General features: G+C 40.8%; 1 protein-coding gene across 6 annotated transcripts in view; it reads right to left on the bottom strand.

The window, feature by feature from the left end:
- Nucleotides 1-19,018, bottom strand: part of sash1a (SAM and SH3 domain containing 1a) — a 158,364-nt gene that overhangs the window by 76,708 nt on the left and 62,638 nt on the right. The window contains exons 2-3 of one of the 6 annotated variants that reach the window (XR_013779964.1): nt 11,451-11,686; nt 10,052-11,356 (exon numbers count right to left, since the gene is read on the bottom strand). The exons of 3 other annotated variants lie outside the window; for them this stretch is intronic. Coding sequence is in view for 2 of the 3 variants with exons in the window: in XM_079354020.1 (XP_079210146.1) it covers nt 11,516-11,686 (171 nt within the window). In the remaining variant the exon portion in view is untranslated. Of the gene's footprint in view, nt 1-7,646; nt 9,449-10,051; nt 11,687-19,018 lie in introns of those variants that run through there. 2 more of the 6 variants (XM_079354013.1, XM_079354020.1) reach the window with 2 other exon arrangements.

Raw genomic sequence — 19,018 nt, 5'->3', positions numbered from 1 at the left:
TTGCTCTACAGCTGTTTTCACAGCCTGTCAGTCAAAATATCAAGGGATGATCGACAGCAGCCTGTGGCTCTAGTAGACGTGTCGGCTGAATTAACCCCTTACTGCCCTCAGTGAGGCTTGAAATCCTCCAACCTTTCTCTCCCCCCCGTCCATCGTCCCCTCCCTCCCTCAGGGGTGTTTAGGTAGGGTAATATAGAGCTGCCACCGAGAGCGGCTGGTTCTGACGTGTGCTTTACATCGGCTCTCTCTGGGGGATTGGAAGCCAGCCAGCCATGTGTAATTAAAAGGGCATAAAGACAGATCAAGCTCTCTGCCTCTCTTTGTATTCAAGAATGCCTCCAGGCTGAATTCAGCCTGTGTCCTGCTCCTTCAAGCTCCAGAGAACTCACTTATTAAAATGCTCAATACCTTGATCTTTGATCGTGATGAGCATAATGAAAAATGGAAATGTATCTATAGAGTTTAGACAATGAGGAAAGTTTTTTAGTTTGATAAATCTAACATTAAAAATATTTTCATTGCAGGCTGGAATGTCTCGTTTAGATTAATAGAAGTAATCATTTTTATTTGTAATAAAATGAAATAAAACCTGAAATATAATAAGTTGAAGGTTTATCTGTTTGCTCTAATCCTTTTTATTTATTTATTTATTTATTTATTCCTTGTTGGTGTTCTACTAAATCTTACATATTTTGAAAGGGAACAATGGCCCTGCCTAAAGTTCATTCAGCAGTAGTAGGTGAAATAGAGGTAAGTAGTCTTACTCTCAATTTTTTTTGCAGGTTTCAATTTCAATTCAACAGCTTTTCATCATGTGGGACTATTGTGGCTGCTCAGGCCGAACAAAATCGAGCCTGTAAGGACACAATTCATCACTCAGTAACTTCAGTAACTCACTTTGCACGACTATTTCTGCTCACCTGTGCCTGTTTCTTGACCTTTGGAAAAAAAAAACAAGATTGTAGTCGAGCAAATGTATCAAATCTGACTGCTTTTTATTTCAAACTACAGATATTGCCATCAGAATCCATCTTCCTCTGTTTAACAATGTGACTATTCAATTTCTCTCATTTGCAAAGTGGTGTAAAACTGTATGCAAATTAGAGAAATCTAAATGTCACAGCAAAATTAGAGTAATTGAAATGTTGCTACCAGTAGATATATATAAAATTTCCTAGGGTTGCCATCTAACTAAATTACCATTCACTGTTCAAGGTTGTGCAGAATTCTGATGAACCAAAAAATGCTCCCACTCTGGTACATTTGGAACTCATGCGTTATGCAAAGGCGCGATGAATGTCTCTTGGCACGCTGCACAGATCCCTTTGCCAGTCAGTGAATTTGCCATAATCTTAGCTTGCCTTTGTCTCAAATTAGTAATTTAGTTTCTCTTCATGTGAGCCGAGGAATCATGCTGTTTTATCTACCGAAGACTTTTCATATCAGTGGGGTAAATGAGAGTTCAAAAATTCAATTCTCACCTCCTCTGACAGTCTGTATTCATGTCATAAATCAGATTATTTACACCCATGGTGAGCAAACGCCAACGTGATCAACAATTCACGGCAGCTGCTGGAAAAAAATATAGGAGGAGCAAGAGAGGATCAAACTGCTGCGGAGTGAACACATAGAAGAAGGAGGTAAGAGGTAAGATGAAGTTCATCTTTGAACCAGTTCTGACTTTGGTTGTAAAATTCTCTTGCAATGTTGGCAGTGATTTACATGAACTATCTGTACCCTCAAGGCTTTCCCAGCAAAGAAAGTTCACAGGTTGAGAGAAAAAGAAGTGTATTAAATAACCAGAGTTAGACCACAGTTAATGATGTGTTGTGTATTTTTCAGGCTCTGTGATTGGACATTAGTAAAGTTTTTGGATTGGAAGGTATGGTGGTTTAGGCTGCAGTGGAACGTAACAATAATGGTTGTTGAGGTTTATTTTAGGGTGGCTGACATTTTGTTTTCTGCCAGTGGACTGAAAGTCAATTGATGAGAAAAATACAAAGAAATGATTCCAAGAGGTTCCTGGAAAACAATTGATTCCTCATTTTATATGGTTTGAACTTACATAATAAATTGTGGTTAATATAAACGCAGCAGTTGAAATGATTGAAAGGAAAATGGCCTCACATTAAGTCATTCAGTTGATAGCTGTTTTTCGAAAAGGAGCCTTCAGGAGATAAATAAGAATTTATAAATGGCTGTTTGTCTCACTGGCTGCTAATGGCTTTCCATTTTTCAAAACAAAATCGAAGGATATCAACCCAAGGATGTGTAATCAATGTATATTTATGAGTGTAATGTGATAGCCATTTAAGATAATCAATATTTGCCGCTTCACTGATAACCAAGGCTGCATGTTTATGGCAGCTAAGCCATGCCCTTGAGGCTCTATTGGGAGGTTTGTGTCCTCATACATCACTGCACATGCACAGACCTGCGTATATGCAGCCAAATACACCTACGCACACAATGTGTGATAGTCCCAGCAGGTCAGAGACCCCATTATCGCGACAGGTTCCAATCTTGTCCAATTGTGGCAAGCATGGGCTCACAGACAAAGCCAAGGCATGGGGTTACACTCACAGAACATGGGAATTAAGGATTCAGGACTGCAGAGGGCGGATTGGAAAGTAAAGGGGAAGAAATGTACATTTTATGAGTTTGAAGAGGATGTGCTTGAAGATATGTGATGCTGCAAATAGTGTGAGCTGGTGGATCTTTATTTAAACACACCGACACACAGAAGCATTGAGGTGCAGGTTTTCTGGAGGACAGAGTCGTGACAAAATAAGTTCTACTCGAGAAAATGTACAGCATTGTTTCTCTCTACAACGAACAACATTCTTTTCAATCAAACACTTTTTAATTAATGTAAGACCAAATCTCAACACACAGTATGAAGACAATTGCTCATCAGCACCATTCTATTTACTTACCACCAGAGTAGACACAGGGTCAATTTGGGGGTTTAGTGTCTTGCCCAAGGGCACTTCATCTTGTGAATGCAGGAGCTGGGGATCCGACCCCAAACAAGGTTTTTCACCGAGCCAAAACCACCATGTAACAAGGTCTACACCAACTCTACATTCGACTATGTTCTATTATTCTCAGGGACCTAACCTTCAAGAACCATGAGCAACCACTTGGCAACAGTCACAGGAAAACATTTAATTTGGAAAGGCAGAAATCTCAAGCAGAACCAGATAGTCACCAACGACGGCCATCTGACTATCAAGGAGCCTTGAAAGTGGAATAATAAGCAAGACAGAATGAGAGAAAGGGATGGAGACAGTCCAACAAAAAGACAGACATGGACACAAGAGATAATAGAATCTATGAGTAGCAATGCCGACCTTACACTGAGCAATTGATAATAAGCCATCTTTGAAAATCACCAATGAATTACCTTTTCTTTCTGAAAAGGAAAAGCCATGTGGGCGAAACTGCATCGTATTAGTGTAATTACACGCAACCCTGGGGCCATGAAAAGGCTTTGCTGTCAGCTAGCCTCTCTGTGAAATATGGACACCTATCCTGAGCCCTTCTCCTCTCTCTCTCTCTCTCTCTCTCTCTCTCTCGCTCCATCTCAGTTCCCCTTGGCTGCCTTTAATTACAGATAGAGGGATAATGGAACAGCAGAGGACTGACCTGCCAGGAAAGGGGGAAATAAGAGGAGCGACCAGTCGTGGTCAAGGGATGTTGGGACTAGAAATCACCCTTGTCCTGGTGAGCCAGTATGGGCAGTGAGGGCACAGTGCATGTTGTATACCCCCTTACCCACTATAGAGACTTTACAAAACAATGATTGATTGCTGTGTCTTTGTAAGAGATGGAAGCATACTGGGGACCCCATGGCAAGATAACAAAAAGCAGTGGACATTGTTTTTCAGGATGTATAATAAATCAACAAAATTCATCACAAATTTGGAAGTTTAATGCTACAACTTGTAGCATTTATGCTTCTCCTGTTGTGTTGTGTAAAATAAAATCAGCTTTCAGCCAATAACCAGCAAACAGTTACAGTATGTAGTTTATTTAACTTGAAATCTCTTCGAATATTCACTGTTTATTGTCTTTTGAGATGCTGATCAATCTACAAACAGAGAATGTTGTGATTTTCAGACAACCCACATTTGTAGGACTGGCAACATTGAACACAGAAGCCGAATAACATAACAGCTTTTGAGCTTCCAACTCTGAACATGACGGCTTAAAATGCCCACTGTGTGAATTTGGTCGGTGGGAGGAGATAAGACCCTTGATTTACATTATTCTAAGAGAATGAGGCATAACAGGTGAGAGGGTGAAATAATTATTAGACAGTGTAACCCCCTCTGTTGTTGTTATGCCTTGCATTGTTTCTGTGTGGTCTTTTCCTCTGGTTTTCTCAAGGTTAATTGATGAGAAAGAAAGGAACGTGGAGCGGGGGGGTTGTGGTGTTTGCTGGAATGTTTCATAACCAGCCCTGAAGCAACCCATTGGCCCACAAATTCCATTTAATAAAGATTAGCTCTCTTTCTCGCAGACCTCATTCTCCTTCTTAATTAAAAGATGGAGATAAAAAATTGGTCGGCTGCTAGTATCAGAAAATATCCTCAGGACTTCTTACACAAAACACAGCTCAGCGTTGCCCACATGAAAGGCTGGAACACATGCATATTTCATGCCAATGGGAAACAGCTTAGATCAGTTCCTGCACTGAGCGCATTGGGAAAACTGAAAATACTCTTACTATAACCCTCTGCTCCCTAGGCTGTGTGAATGTTTGCAGCATGCCGTGCATATGTGTGTGTGCGTGCGTGTGTGTGTGTGAGTGTGCGAGAGAGAATAGGTATATACTACACCTGTGTGAGTGTGTATATGAGTGTGTGTTTGAGTGTCTGTAGGGGGCCCAGTGGGCTTCAGTAAGCATGATTGCACAGCAGGACTTGATTCCTGTGTAAAAGAGAGTAACACAGAGTGTACTGTAGACACACACATTAAACCTCTATAGAACCATTGTTCACCCTTCACAAAACAGATGTCTTAATCAAAAAGAAAAACATTTCTGTGAGAAAGTGTAACCATCATTATTGTGCACTTAGCAAGACAACTTATTTGAATGAATGAAAGAAGAGATTTTTTTGTGAATAAAAAATCCTCACTCATCCCTAAATGAAAACATTATTTCTAACGTAACAACCTTAGGGATCAGGTATCACTCATCTGTACAGGATTCCTGCCAAGTCCTATGGAGCATTACTTTACTCTCTTTAGAAAAACTAACATTCCTCATGAAAGTTTACAACAATGTCTCTGGTTTAAGTAACTTAACACCTTCAATATAAAGCTTCTGTAGGATGTACATTATTATGAAGGTGATCAGGAAGATGTATCTCAAACACCAACAGCAACATATTCTTGATATACTGTAGTATGTCAGTCAGTCACATTCACACAAACGCGTAGAAACGCCACCTCAGTGTTCTGGCTTGACCAGAATTAACACACTTATAACAAGCATCGAAAGACATGATCTCCAAGAGCTGGATTTTGAACACGCCTTCAATCAGCTTAGGTAACATTATGTAAGTCAAATTCAGCCATTCATAAATTTCAGGTCATTTCCATCTCCATGGCCTCCTTTTTTCCCCTATCGTCTCTCGTCTACTCTATAGGTCTTTAATAACCATGTCTCCTCCTGCTCCTTCGTCTCTCTTTCATCATTCTGCTGCTGATCTCTTTTCGACTAGCTCTGACTCCTTCCTTATAGAAGGTTGCTATGACAGCAGTATCACTAAAATATAAGGGATGGGTCTGTGAAAGAGAAGGAAGTCAGGAGTAGTACTTTATGTATCTCACTCCAAACCAAATCTGTGAATGTTTTTTTATTTGCTTTTTCATGAAGGAAATAAGGCTAAACGTTGAGTTAGCATGAGGTAACGCTCATTTAGCTCATGTGTTTATACACATGAGCTAATCTTCAGTCAGCATCATTTTGTCGATGTTCCTCTTGAACTGCTGTAATCCATATATACTGTATGGGGGGGCTGGAGCTTTACAGAAACATTGGGCAGATGGTGCACACAACCCAACACCAGCATACACACAAAACACTAAAGAGTTATGGGCCATTTAAGGCGCTAGAGACCTGCTGTGTTTACAGTAGCACATACTGTAAGAACCATGCTGACCAGGTTGGCATCTGGCAACATCCATAAAGTCAAAGATTAGACAAAAATTACACTCACCACGTTGTTGTATATAAATGCCAAGAAGGTGGACATGGACATAACATTCCTAAGAGGTATAAAGAAACTGAGCACACCTTGTTACTATGAAGTTAAGAAATTGGCACAAACAGCATCCCTACTAAGGAGGAAAACAAGTTTACGGCTTGAGAAATCTCAGAACCCATCAGCGATCGTCTGACAAGGATACATGGGAGCACCTGCCAACTCAAAGGACTAGAGGACTTTCAGCAAGGACGTTTTTTTACAGTCCAAAAAGCAACTTGAAAGACAAGCCGAGAATAAGAGTTGATGAGCAACATCTAAAGGGGATTGCAAGCTGCAAGTTTTTGTAAAAATATCTATGTCTTGGCACCAAAGGTAAATCATAGTCAGATGTCTGCTGATAGCACCTGAGACTACATCACAACCACCCGCTTTGTTCACCACACTTTTGCCTGAACACAGCAAAAGCCTGCTGAGAAGCAAGTGGGCGATACTCCTCGTACTCCAAACACAAACTAGAACACTTCCGACACAAACAGGGTGAGCAATAACCACACTGCATCACCATTGCCACATCTACTTTGTCTCAGAATTTCGAGTCTGAATGGAAGTGTCACAATTAAAGAAGACTATCGAGGGCACATCAAATACAACAGAAGTTGGCATTGAATCAGTGCGCAACTTATGAAATTAGACAACACTCTGAGGACGCTAATCAGTGTTTATCATGCAACACAGTGCCACCTAGCAAACATTATTTATGCCTATTGCGGGCACAGTAAGATTGTGAACTCGGGGAGCAGATGGATCCTTCTATAGATATTCAAGGTCATGGTTTGCCTGCAGCAGAGCTCCTCCAGCAGGTGGCTCTCCTTTCTCCTGGGAGGAGCAGCAAGCAATAAAACACGGAAGAACATCTGTTTGTCCGGCGCTGGTGTGTATGTGAGGAAATGACACCAAACGCAGATGGATACACACAGCTGTGTTTTCTGTATCAGGTTTCCACTCTCCCAGAGCGACTGTCAGGGCCTCTTGCAGCCCCCAGTGAGAGTGACTAACTTCATTTTGGATTAATTTGGTGCCACACAGAGGAAATGAAGAGGATGGAATTCAACAAACAGCCTGCCCTTCATTTTATTAAGAGTGAGAAAACATCTCAGACTCTGCGTCGCTGTTTGCAGCAGCAACCTTTGGCGTGTTGAACTTTACGGTGAATGCAAATCAGAGAGGCTGGGGGACATTTGGAGTGGCTTCCAGGAGCTGAAGAGCTGTTAGGGACTCTCAAAAAAAAAAAACAGCAGACATGACATGCTTTTCTTTTTTAAACAGATATTAAACTCTGCCTTTTAAAATCTCACTGTACACATACTACTACAATGAAAACTGCTCTTTCTGTTCTTTCTCATTGTGTCATCAAAAAAAATTAAAAATAAAAATCAGCCTAACACCACACTAATGCATCTTCCATACAACCAGTCCAGTACGCAGGTCAACCAGTCTCCTATACAATATGTGTGCACTCACTAGAGGCATAAAGGATTATATTGAGACCTAATTCCCTCCTCAAATCCCACCAACTCCATGATAATTATTCAAAAATAGAAACTCGTTAACACAGTAAATATTATGACCTCATTTTGTTGGGAATGGGATTTGGAGTGATTGGAAGTGTGTGCTCTCATGATCATGTGTGCATGTAAAGGTCTGACATGTTAAAGAAAGAAACACTGTTTAAGGGGTTGCCAGGAATGCTATCAGAAATCTGTGCAGCCTGCGGTATTTAAATGGTAGAAAAACAGTCTTCAAACAGAGAAAAGGCCACTGCTTTGGTATCATTTTAATGCTATAAAACCACAGTCAACCAACTTGAATAACATGTCAAAGAGGAGAAATCAAAGCAAATGTTTGCTCAGATGTGCAGTGTGTGCGCAACATGCACTGATGTATCACAAGGATTAACAGAGAAACTGGGTGCACACACAGTCATGTCTGCAGTTGTGACTGTGAACGTGTATGTTGTAGTGTGTGTTGGCCATATAATGAGAGGCTGTGTGGCGCTAGTTCCTCTGCAGAGCCATGCTGGGTACACTGTATTGATCTGCTCCACCACTGGGAGGACTGGAGCTAGATAATGATGACTATCTGTGATCTTTCTTTCTCACCCTCTGTGTCTCTATATCTCTTTCTCTCTTTCCCGCATGTCTCTCAGTCAAAAAAAAAAAAAAAGACAAATCAGGATGAAATCCTGTCCTTCTATGCCAGACATTACGTATCATTTTGTGTTAATCTGTATTGAGCATTTTGATCATCTTTCTCGGTGAAATCTCGGCAGAGGGATTGTATTTTTCCCATTTCATTTTTGCCAAATATTGTTTTTGTTTTTAATCCCCAGCAGTGCAGTTGTTGTTGCCCTAACAAAGTGCTGATACGATTCTCAAAGGGCCCACGTTGTCAAAGCAACCAGACAGCTTTCATGCCAGCACCAGCCTGACAACTGGAAGTCCTTTTATATCCTTAACACAGCCAGATGTTTTAGAAACAGCACTTTTTTTTTTGTTAATCCTCCCCCTTCCAGACACAAAATATAGCACCTCTAAATACTAAAAATGGGGGAGAGAAAGAAAAGAAACTTTGTAAATGTTTCGGTATACAATCTTAAAATCCATGCTTCAAAGAGCGTATACGTCTGCCATTTCCTGTCTCTGGCTTCTATAATGAGGCTTATTTTAAGAGTGCATGGAGAAAAGGAGACGAAATTGGACGCTCAAGTAAAACCTTGACCCGTTTACGAGAGATGAAAGCAATCAGCTCAAGACAACCCGAGGTGACAAATCCATTCATAGATTTATCAATAGGCTCCTGATCAATATGCCAATTAATATTGAGTGAAATTTCAGCAATACTTGAGTCAAATATGCTTTAAATCCAAGAGAATAAAGGGCCTCTAATTCCACATAAAAGACGCCTTTAATCCCCTCTCTCTCTTTTCAAACTACATTAACCAATCAAACGTGAATAACACAGACATCAGCTTGATGAGGAACCAGCTCTGGTCATTTGTCATCCACGTCTCAGGTCTGTTGACAACATGCTCAAACATCCTCCTCCTACATGCCCACCGACGATGAGTGCAGTTCTAATGTCCCCATCATGTCCGCTTCATGGCTCGCTGGAGTTATCATTAATTGCTGTCCTCCAACGATGATTGGTTGAATAATGTGAATAATTGTTTGCTGGAAGGAAATAATTAGGTGTTTCACATGTCAGTCAAGTTGTTGAAAGCTGAAAGTTTGCATTAAGAATGTGCACAAACTGTAAAATGACATAACCCCAACCCCCCCCCCCCCCCCCCCCCCCCCCCCCCGCTACTTTTATTTCTCCCTGCAACAAAACACAATACCGGCTCCTTCCATGCTAAAATAAAATCTCTTTCCATCATCCTTTTCTTTAAGGCTCTTATTCATAAACACAACATTTCAGAAAAAACACACACACAGGCTGTGGTTAAAGGCTGCATAAACTATATTTGTCTATGTAGTGTGATGAAGTATTAACTTGACAAATAAAAACTCTTTCTTGAAATCTCCATTCAAACTGTAAAAATGAGAACAAGTAATGATGACATAAGCAGATGTCCGGCTGTAAGTCAGTGCAGCAATCCAAAACACACACACACACACACACACGCATACACACACACACACACGCATACACACACACTTCTCATTTTTCACACTGAACAAACTTCATCGATAAATCTTACTTTCCACTGTACTTAAATTGGTTTATTTCTAAAAGTGGAGAGGAGTAGCAGTAGTAAAGGAAAATCATCTGTATGCAATCAGACCTTACAGGTTCAAGAAAGCCAAAAAAAAAAAAAAAAAAAACTTTACCTGTTTTACCTCAGGCCATTCTTCTCATTACCCAAACTCCAATTAAAAGCTTATTCTCTGACTTAACCATGCAGGGAGTAAAGTATCAAAAAGCACTTGGGCAGAAAATAGCAAATTAAAAGTGAATATTCGTATGCAAATATATAAATAATCAACCCCAGTATGTGTATGGGAATGTGCTCAAGAGGGATAAAGTGTGTGTGTTTGTGTGTGCCTGCAGCAAGAGTGTGTATCGTCTGTAGTTGCATGTCCTTGGGGAGCAGAGCCATGTTATTACAGGAAGTAATCTCATGAGGAAGTGGAATATTCATGAGCGCCACGCTGCCCTTAAAACAAAGCTCTCCAAAAGTCTCAAACGGCAGTCCGAGCGGATAGAAAAGCAGATTGGCATTTAATGAAATGAGAGATCTCACATGCATAAACATTAAGTAGTTTATGACTGTCAGTGAAAAGCTCCATTTCAAAATGAGGCACCTACCATGTGGCTAGGGGGATCTCACTTTGCAAAATACCCTCTGGCACAAAAATAACTGCTGATAGTTTTAAAATAAGACCCCTCAGATAGACTTGTTGAGGAAAAATAATTAATAAAACATAAGCCTTTGTCTTACATGTGCCTGTATGGATATAAATAAATCTAGAAAATATAATTGCATTAGTTATAAGCAGGAATGAGCTATTTCTATATGTGTTTCCACCTTGGAGCGTCACAAAGAAGAGACAGGAAGGAATACGATGGCTCTTCTACCAAAATGAATGACAGATTCTCAAGACTGTTCTCTGTTTTTTCCTTCACATTGAATGTTCTCTCTCTCTCTCTCTCTCTCACACACACACACACACACACACACACACACACACACACACACACACACACACACACACACACAAAAACACAAACTGAAGGACCTCAGCAATTACCCCTGAAATAACCCCCTTGATTGATATCTCAATTACGCTACGCCATTCTTCTGTGCTATCTTGTCTCGCACACGCTCTCCCCGTCCCCGTTCTCAGCCGTTCAATGGATGCTCTACAGGGGATGGGGTGACCTTGTTGTTGTTGTGTTTTTTATTGTCTTGTGGATCATCTTTCCACATGCATCTATTTAATTGCTTTGAATGCTCTTCTGCTTGATTTGTTTAAAGGGGTGCTAAATTAGAGAATTGGACACTTGGAGGAAAAAATACACCTGTTAAGGGATTTTTGTAATTTTTGTTCCATTGTGTTAACCCCCCCCCCCCCCCCCTCCACACACACACACACACACACACACACACACACACACACACACACACACACACACACACACACACACACACACACACACACACACACACACACACACTATATGCTGCCAAATGCAGTGAGGGGAAACAAAGTGAGACAAGAATCCAGTTCAGTGAATCAGGTTAGTGGTATTATGACACATTCACTCGGTGTTGGAGCAGACGTAAGGCAATAACAGAGACAACATTTAAACAAGGTTGCCCATGTTTCCATTTCCCACATCTCTTTGAATAAGAGACAAAAGGCAGAGAAAGGTGAGAAAAGGAGGAAGGATCTTTTTTTTCTTACCTGAACAAGCATGAAGAGGAGACATCAGTCACAGCATCAGCAGGCATAGCATGGAAGAAGACAAAGAAAAAAGAAAACAGGTTTCAGTGCAAATTCCCCTCCTTTGAAGCCACTTGATCAACTCTACCTTACCATTAAAACAATTAACCATTCATTAGCAAGGCATCAACAATTAACACTGTGTTTTGAATTAGTGATGGTGGTGGCTGTAAAGTATAAGCAGCTAATGGTGCTTGGGATTGCTAATTGATTTAAGCTAACTGCTGCAATTACTCTCAAGTCAGGTGTGTCAATAGTCCAGAGTGCAGGGGCTGCATTTAAAAAACAGGAGTTCAGAATTAGTTCAGTACAACTATTTTAAAAAGCTATTACTAAGTGTTCCCAGCTGGTTTAAGTCTCATCTCAAGCCATGGGACAGCTGACAAGCAAATTACTCCAGACGTTTTTGTGCTTTTGAGCAGATTTGGAGAAAGTGCTTTAACAGGATAGCAGTGTGAGCCAGTGACAAATATTTAATGAGGTATCCCTGTTCTTAGTTTAACAGACATGCAGATGTCACTGAATCCCCCTCGCACAGCCAGCTGACGCATGGCAAAGCTGCTGAGATCCGTTTACCAAAGTGAATGAAAATAAATTAAAGTCTCATGCACTCTGCGGAGGTAAATCGCTTGTGGCATTTGCTCACTTACAGCTAACAATTTCATGCTGTCAGTGTGGCTAGGCCCATATTCAAGAAAAACCTCTCATTTAATCGTGACGCTCTTCATAGCAGACATCCAGAGCAAGACTGATCACTCAGAGAAATATGACCTTCTGTTAGTAATAACATACCAAGTTATTACTCCCTGGCCACTGCTCTGCAGCCTGCTGGCTGGACCATATAGCCCCATACAGAGTCACAGTTGGACTTGGCTCGGTCTTCAGCAGCCAACATGAGAGGTTTTCATATTATTTTACAGAGAAACTTATTTTCATAACTTTTTTGAAAGAACAATTCTTCTTTAGTGGGGTTAGTCAGTGGGCTTACAGAATCCTTCTTACGCTCTAGCCAAAACCAAAAGCTGACAAACTCCAGTATTAAGGGGCTGTTTCTATCATGTGTCACGTTTTGTTGGGGTAAAATTTGAGAACAATTTATACTGCAACACAGAGTTACTTTGAGTACTTTTAAAGTTATGACTAACCTTTCATTGAGCTGCACCGCTAAACTAATTTCACCTTAAACTTCTGTCCTTTTCGCTAAAATTATTCCTACTGACTTCTTTAAGGAGTTTTTTTTTAAATAACTAGAAGAGAACAGATACAGAGTGCTGTTCTTTGATTTCCACACATAAGCACCTCAAGACAAACTGCAATCCCTCATTTACTAAAGATGGCATAAATCAGACTACCCATCCATCCTCCGCAGATAGCTAACAAAATAAATTCAGATCTACATCTCCCATTTCAGTTTTTCAAGCAACTCCCTGGAGATGCTGAGGCATTCCCAGGCCAGATGAGATCTATAATCTCTGCAGTGTTGTGAGTCTACCCCTGTCGTTTGAAAATGTCCTGAAATGTTGTTGCAATGCCCCAAACCACTCCAAATTCTTTCAATGCCATAGAGGAGATAAGAAGCTGTATATGTTGAACTACTGACAGGAGAACGTCATACTGGTAAATCATGACCTGCCTTGCTGGCATTGAAAAAGCCAGCTGAGGTTATTTCATGCTTACCTACTCTTCTCAGTTTGGTTTGTTTGGTCTCTAATCCCCTTCACTTCCAGGTAAGGTTTCCTTACAACATAAAACAAAAAGACACCTCATCCTGTCTTATCTATTCAAGTCTGGGGTGCTGGTTTAGCTAAGTTTGTATAGAAGGCGCCCCGTGAACATGTGCTACCGTCCTCATCACAATGGTCACAGTTTCGCCATTTGATGCCATATGGTTCATGTCATCCACCAATCTCTTACGTTTACTGTCAATCTTCATCTGTCCTGTCCAAATAAAAGAATAAAACTCGTGAATAATTTTAAAATCATAAACGTTGTGTGGCATGCACAGTCTGGTGAACACAAACTGTCGCTGCAGAGGGATAAATAGTTACTCCCCTCCATTTTAAGATATTAAAATGTTTGACATGCAAGTATAAACTCCAAAACAATCTTCAGAAAAAACACACTTCTTACAAGAAATCTATTTTCATTTCATTTTGACTCCAAATTAGCGCAGCATCAGGTCTTAAGCAGCAGCAATTAAATCAACGACAGCTGAGCCAATGTACATCATTAAATCCCCCATTAAACTGAAAACACCCACTGATGCAAAATGTTCCCAAACAGTAATTAACAGTTTTATTTATCAAATCAACACTTCCAGTTTTTTCCCCACTTGCAGAACCCTCTTTGAAAGGTTCACTGTCCTGCTCAGTCACTGATGATCTCTTTTACACTGAAGGGAAAAGAATACAGAAGAGGAATAATCGCATCACCACTCTAATTCTGTCATCCCACTCTAAGTAACATAAATTTCCTTCAGTACCGATGCCCCTGAGGCCCAAACTTGGTGGTGATAAATTCTCTGGCATTACCATAAAAATCAAGTCATGAGGTCAATTGTTCAGACTTGTCTTTCCTGCAGGACTCTCAAACCTGTCAGAGTGTTGCCAAATGTTTTATGGCCTGCATCCCTTCCCTCTCCTAAACCAATGTGACACACTCAGATGTACACCAACACACACGCATTCAGTGCAACGGTGTGTCATTACAATAATATTCCTATTTAAATGCATGGACTGCTATTTTGCTAAAGGGCCTTGTGTGGAGTGGGCCTTCATCATGGACAGATGTGCAAATAGATAATTTTTTTTCTCTCTGTAGGTCACAGTGCTGACGCTCTCAGAGGCTTTTCACAGGTAATTCAACACACTGAATGTATAAAGTCACTTTGTCTGTCGCTATAGTTACAGCTGTCTGTTGAATTATAAAAGAAACCATTGTGCTTTAGACAGCAATATTTACCCTCTAAAAAATGCATTAAATGTGGAGACAGACAGTAATTATTTAGTTGCTGTGGCAGACTACTGTGGAGGATTATGCTCTTCTTCAAAGAACACTCCGGCTCAGGATTCTGTTTAGTTGAAATGCTACATTACATCTGTGAGAAAGCCGGCCAACTGCTGGTTTGTGTCCAAAGCTGAATTTTAGCTCTGGGCTCTGCCTGGCCAACTGTGATTGAAGTTCAAACCTTCTATCTGAGGAATAAAATCCACTGTTACTGACTGGTATTCACTTGGAAAATCCTTTTACGAAGCTGCAAAGGCTGGACTCTGATCAAATATAAGAACAGTCACTGGGATTTGGAAATGTATGGGCAACATAGAGAAACATAGACAAAATAATAATAACTAAAGCTTACATGAAATGTAGAACGCATGACTTCACTTTTAGCTTTAGCATGTATGTACAAATATAAAAACACTTGTTTTTGTATGATAAGCAAGCATGGTACGAAAAGCAAGTCTGCAGGACGCAATTCTTGACACATGCTGTAAATCTGGACAAAGCAGCAGCTCAAAGCAACATTATAAAAAGCTGAAATTCCAAAACACAACAGGGAAGCAGCCCAGAAGTCAAAGGTCACGGACATCCATCAACAAATGTGTTTGTCCTCACAATGTTTGAAATAATGGAGCCATAAACTAGTGTTTGCGTCCCATTAGTGAGATATTGTTATTGTTGCGCTCAACAATACGGTGTCCTCTTTCCCCCAAGGTTTCCACTGAGCTCCTATGTTTTCTCTCCACAGGCCGCCGTGCCACTGTCCTATTTTCTCCCAAAGACAGGAAGCAGGAAGCTGAAGCACCCAAAGGAGGGTTAATTCAACAGGAAATATTACGTCCATATCTGTGGCAGCACTCTATTATTTGGAACAGTGTGAGGGTTTTTAATAATTGGATCAAAGCGTGGGAAAGGGGACGACACAAGAACTGCTTTGAATGAATCTAGTTGGAAAAAGGCAACTAAGAAATAGTCTAAAGTTGTTTGTTTTTTCACAAGACAAAGCTTAAGGAGCAGAATAAATAAGCAGATATGAGAACCTGCATTCCAAGAGTTAAATACACAAACATATCCAATTGTCAAAATATAACACCGCAGCAGGAAATGTGTCACAGTGTGTAGGATTCCCTGATGGGGTGGAGCACTCTGCCAGCACGATACCGCTGGGCATCTCTCACCTCTGCCCTCCATGCATGACAGTCGATGGCAAAACATATGGCAGCACCAGCAGACACTGTGTCTGCATAAAGGAGGAGAAAAGGGGAGAAAAAAGCAGCGCCGGGCGGCGTGCAACCACAGTCTCGCCTGGGGTCTCGCTGTTTGCGGCGATGGCACCTGCAAAGTGATGCTGAGGGCTACACTGGCGAAGGAAACACTGTGGACGTGGTTCCTGCCACAAAGGGAGGGGCATGCTGTCAGGATGACCTTCACACCTGAAACACCCCGAGACAACTGCTGCACCTCGTGCTACAGACAGTGTGGCAGAAAAACATGAACAAAGTAAATAGGGGGAAAGTTTCCCTGTCAGTGCCGTTCAATTCTGCTGCAATGACTTGCGCTTTACAATGTCAAACTGTAGCAAATATAATGTTACAAGCTTTACTATAAAGATATATTTCGATGTTGTTCTCAAGTTTAATCATTGTAAAAGAAATCTCGAATAACAACACCAATACGAATACCTGATTCTTGAATTTGCGTGTCAGCATAAGATTTGGAAAACAACAGCTGAACACTATCATCCCTGTAAGGGTGTTACAGAATAAATAAAATGAAATAATTCATCCATAACAAATAATGATTCAGTGTGGAAAACATGTGACTCAGCTCTTTAACTTGTTTCATGCAAGAGGGATGCTGAGAATGCTGAATTTAGAAAACCTTCAACAAGGTTCTCCACTCTTTGTTATAGACAAAACATAAACTAGCTTAGTTTTGTTCACAAGACAATTAGTTTTACAGTGAAGGAGACCTCTGTGGTTAAATTTGGCTCCTGTTAAAGCACCTTGTAAACACTTTCCCGACTATAGCCATCCAGAGTACTTGAGTTCTCATAAAAACGCTGATTCATCTCTTTTCTATGCAAAGAGAAATGGTTGGAAAACTCTGAACAGAGTCGATGAAACCTACAGCTTTATCATCCTTTGTCAGGCAGATGTCATTTAAAATAAAAACAGTTCTCCTATCATTTATAACTACACCGCGTTTCTGACTTTTACACGACTTTTTCATGCTGACTGACTCTGACAATTAACCTCTAGGTTCTGTGCACACCTGAGGCAAACTCAGTGAAACCTCACAGGATACATGAACGTTCACACTCGTATCCTTTCCTGAGCTCTGAGGAAACCTCATACCATCCATCTTCATCATCTCACACTCACTCCGTGCTGACAGGTGATGGATGTGCGAAGAAGTTTTCTCATTCGGCAACAAAGTGTGACGGTTTGTATGTGGTACTGTGCATGTCAATTATTCATCAAATACGTGTGTGGTTGCTTGTTTGTGTGTGTGTGGGTGTGACTGGATGTTGGGTTTATCCTATAATGGGCTTTAACACAGCTTTTTGACCTCCAAGGTCTTTACTGTCTCCCGAGCCGGGGGTTTTAAAATGTAGGCCACGTCAACAAACAATTATATTTTTCCCAAGGTTACATGTCTGCCATCAAAATAACTGCAACACACTCTTAAAAAGTACTATCTCTTCCCAAAAAGCCCGGCAAAACACTCAGTGATCCCTTTGATTACTGCGTTTTATCTGCATCCTGACAAAAACAATGTTACACACAGACAACTTCTTCCATTAACCTCTTTGTTTCAATAGCAGTAGCTTCATAATGAGCTGTTTTTTTGCCAGCCTTTCCCAGCATGGAGCTTTGTGATAAAGAAGAGTGGTTTAAGATGAGGAGGAGGAAGACAAGGCCCGTCATGTTCTGCCTGGAATTGTGACACATCAAAGAGGAGGCCTAACGGGAAAAAAAAAAAAAATCTCATGCTTTCAAACGGTTTATATGCTGATCTGCAATCCTGGACACGCTGACACAGACACACACATCACCTGAAACTGCGCTCACTTCAACATGCATACGCATACTTCAACGGCGACGTTCTGGTTTGATTGCAAACTTCTGTCAACACGTCTCAGATCTGTGAATTTAATCTGACTCACTGTGAAGAGTCTTAAAAATAGCTCCTGCATGATTCTCTATTTGATTACAGCAAATCAGAAGAACATCATGTGTAACACTTTCCAAAGCAAGACTATATTAAGTATTAATAAGGCTCCACAGTGCCAAACAAACAAAAGATTGTCAGAGCAGCAACACAAGTAATCAGCCTTGCAGAAACAAACAAATAAAGAGGGTATTTATGGACTTTTTCCGCACGAGCAAAAACTGAATGTGCTTTTATTAAACACCAGCATATTGGTGGAAAAAGACGCGAATGCTAACATGTTTGACAAGTGCACGGCCAGCTGCTTGTCTATCACTTCTCTGCCGGCCAAGAAAGGACAAGTGACAGACAGGCTGGCAGCTCTAAACGCCTGCAGCCTTTTCTGAATCACAGCTGACTAAAATCCCTTCAGTAATGTCGTGAAAGCTGTGTTACCTGCAGTCCTCGTGTGACAAATAACATTTCAACTCAAAAACGGCCAATGATCACACTCTAAGTTAATAATATCATCAAACAAGCAGGTGATATCAAAGTACAGACTCTTATAATTAAACTGCTTGACACATTCATCAAACTGTCACAGTGTAATGGATGAACTCGGTCCCTGTAGCAGCCAGAGGCGTCAGCTTCCTTAAAAGAGCCTGCAGGAACAAGCACAGAGAGAGACCTGTCATCAGACTGAGGGTGCGATCACACTGGCAATCCGTACCGTGCCTAAACACGCTTCACCCCTACAGTCCAGTTCGTTTGACAAATTTGATCGCTCCACACTGTGCCCAGGCATGGTACATTTCCTTAGCACTCTTGGAAGAGATGTGCTTTGGCACAGTACAGTTCATGAGCACAAGCACGCGGGTACACAATGTTAAACAGATTTCATTATGGCGACTTCCTGAGGGTTCTGGCTGTATCTAACTAAAATGACTCAAAATAATTAAAAAAGTAGCTGTCATGTTGTCTGTGTTGTTCTTCAAATGTGCGGACGCAGACTCGACTGTGTGTCTCTTTTCAAAAAATAAATAATAAAATTCTTGCATCCGCCTCTTTGTAAACTGTGCACACTTCATGATAACATAAAGCTACGCATGTGCTATATTACGACATTATGAACAAGCGGTA

This window comes from Symphodus melops, assembly GCF_947650265.1.
Source record: "Symphodus melops genome assembly, chromosome: 1".
NCBI lineage: Eukaryota > Metazoa > Chordata > Actinopteri > Labriformes > Labridae > Symphodus > Symphodus melops.
Note: the sequence above shows the minus strand (reverse complement) of the source record. Positions and strands in the feature narration are given on the sequence as shown.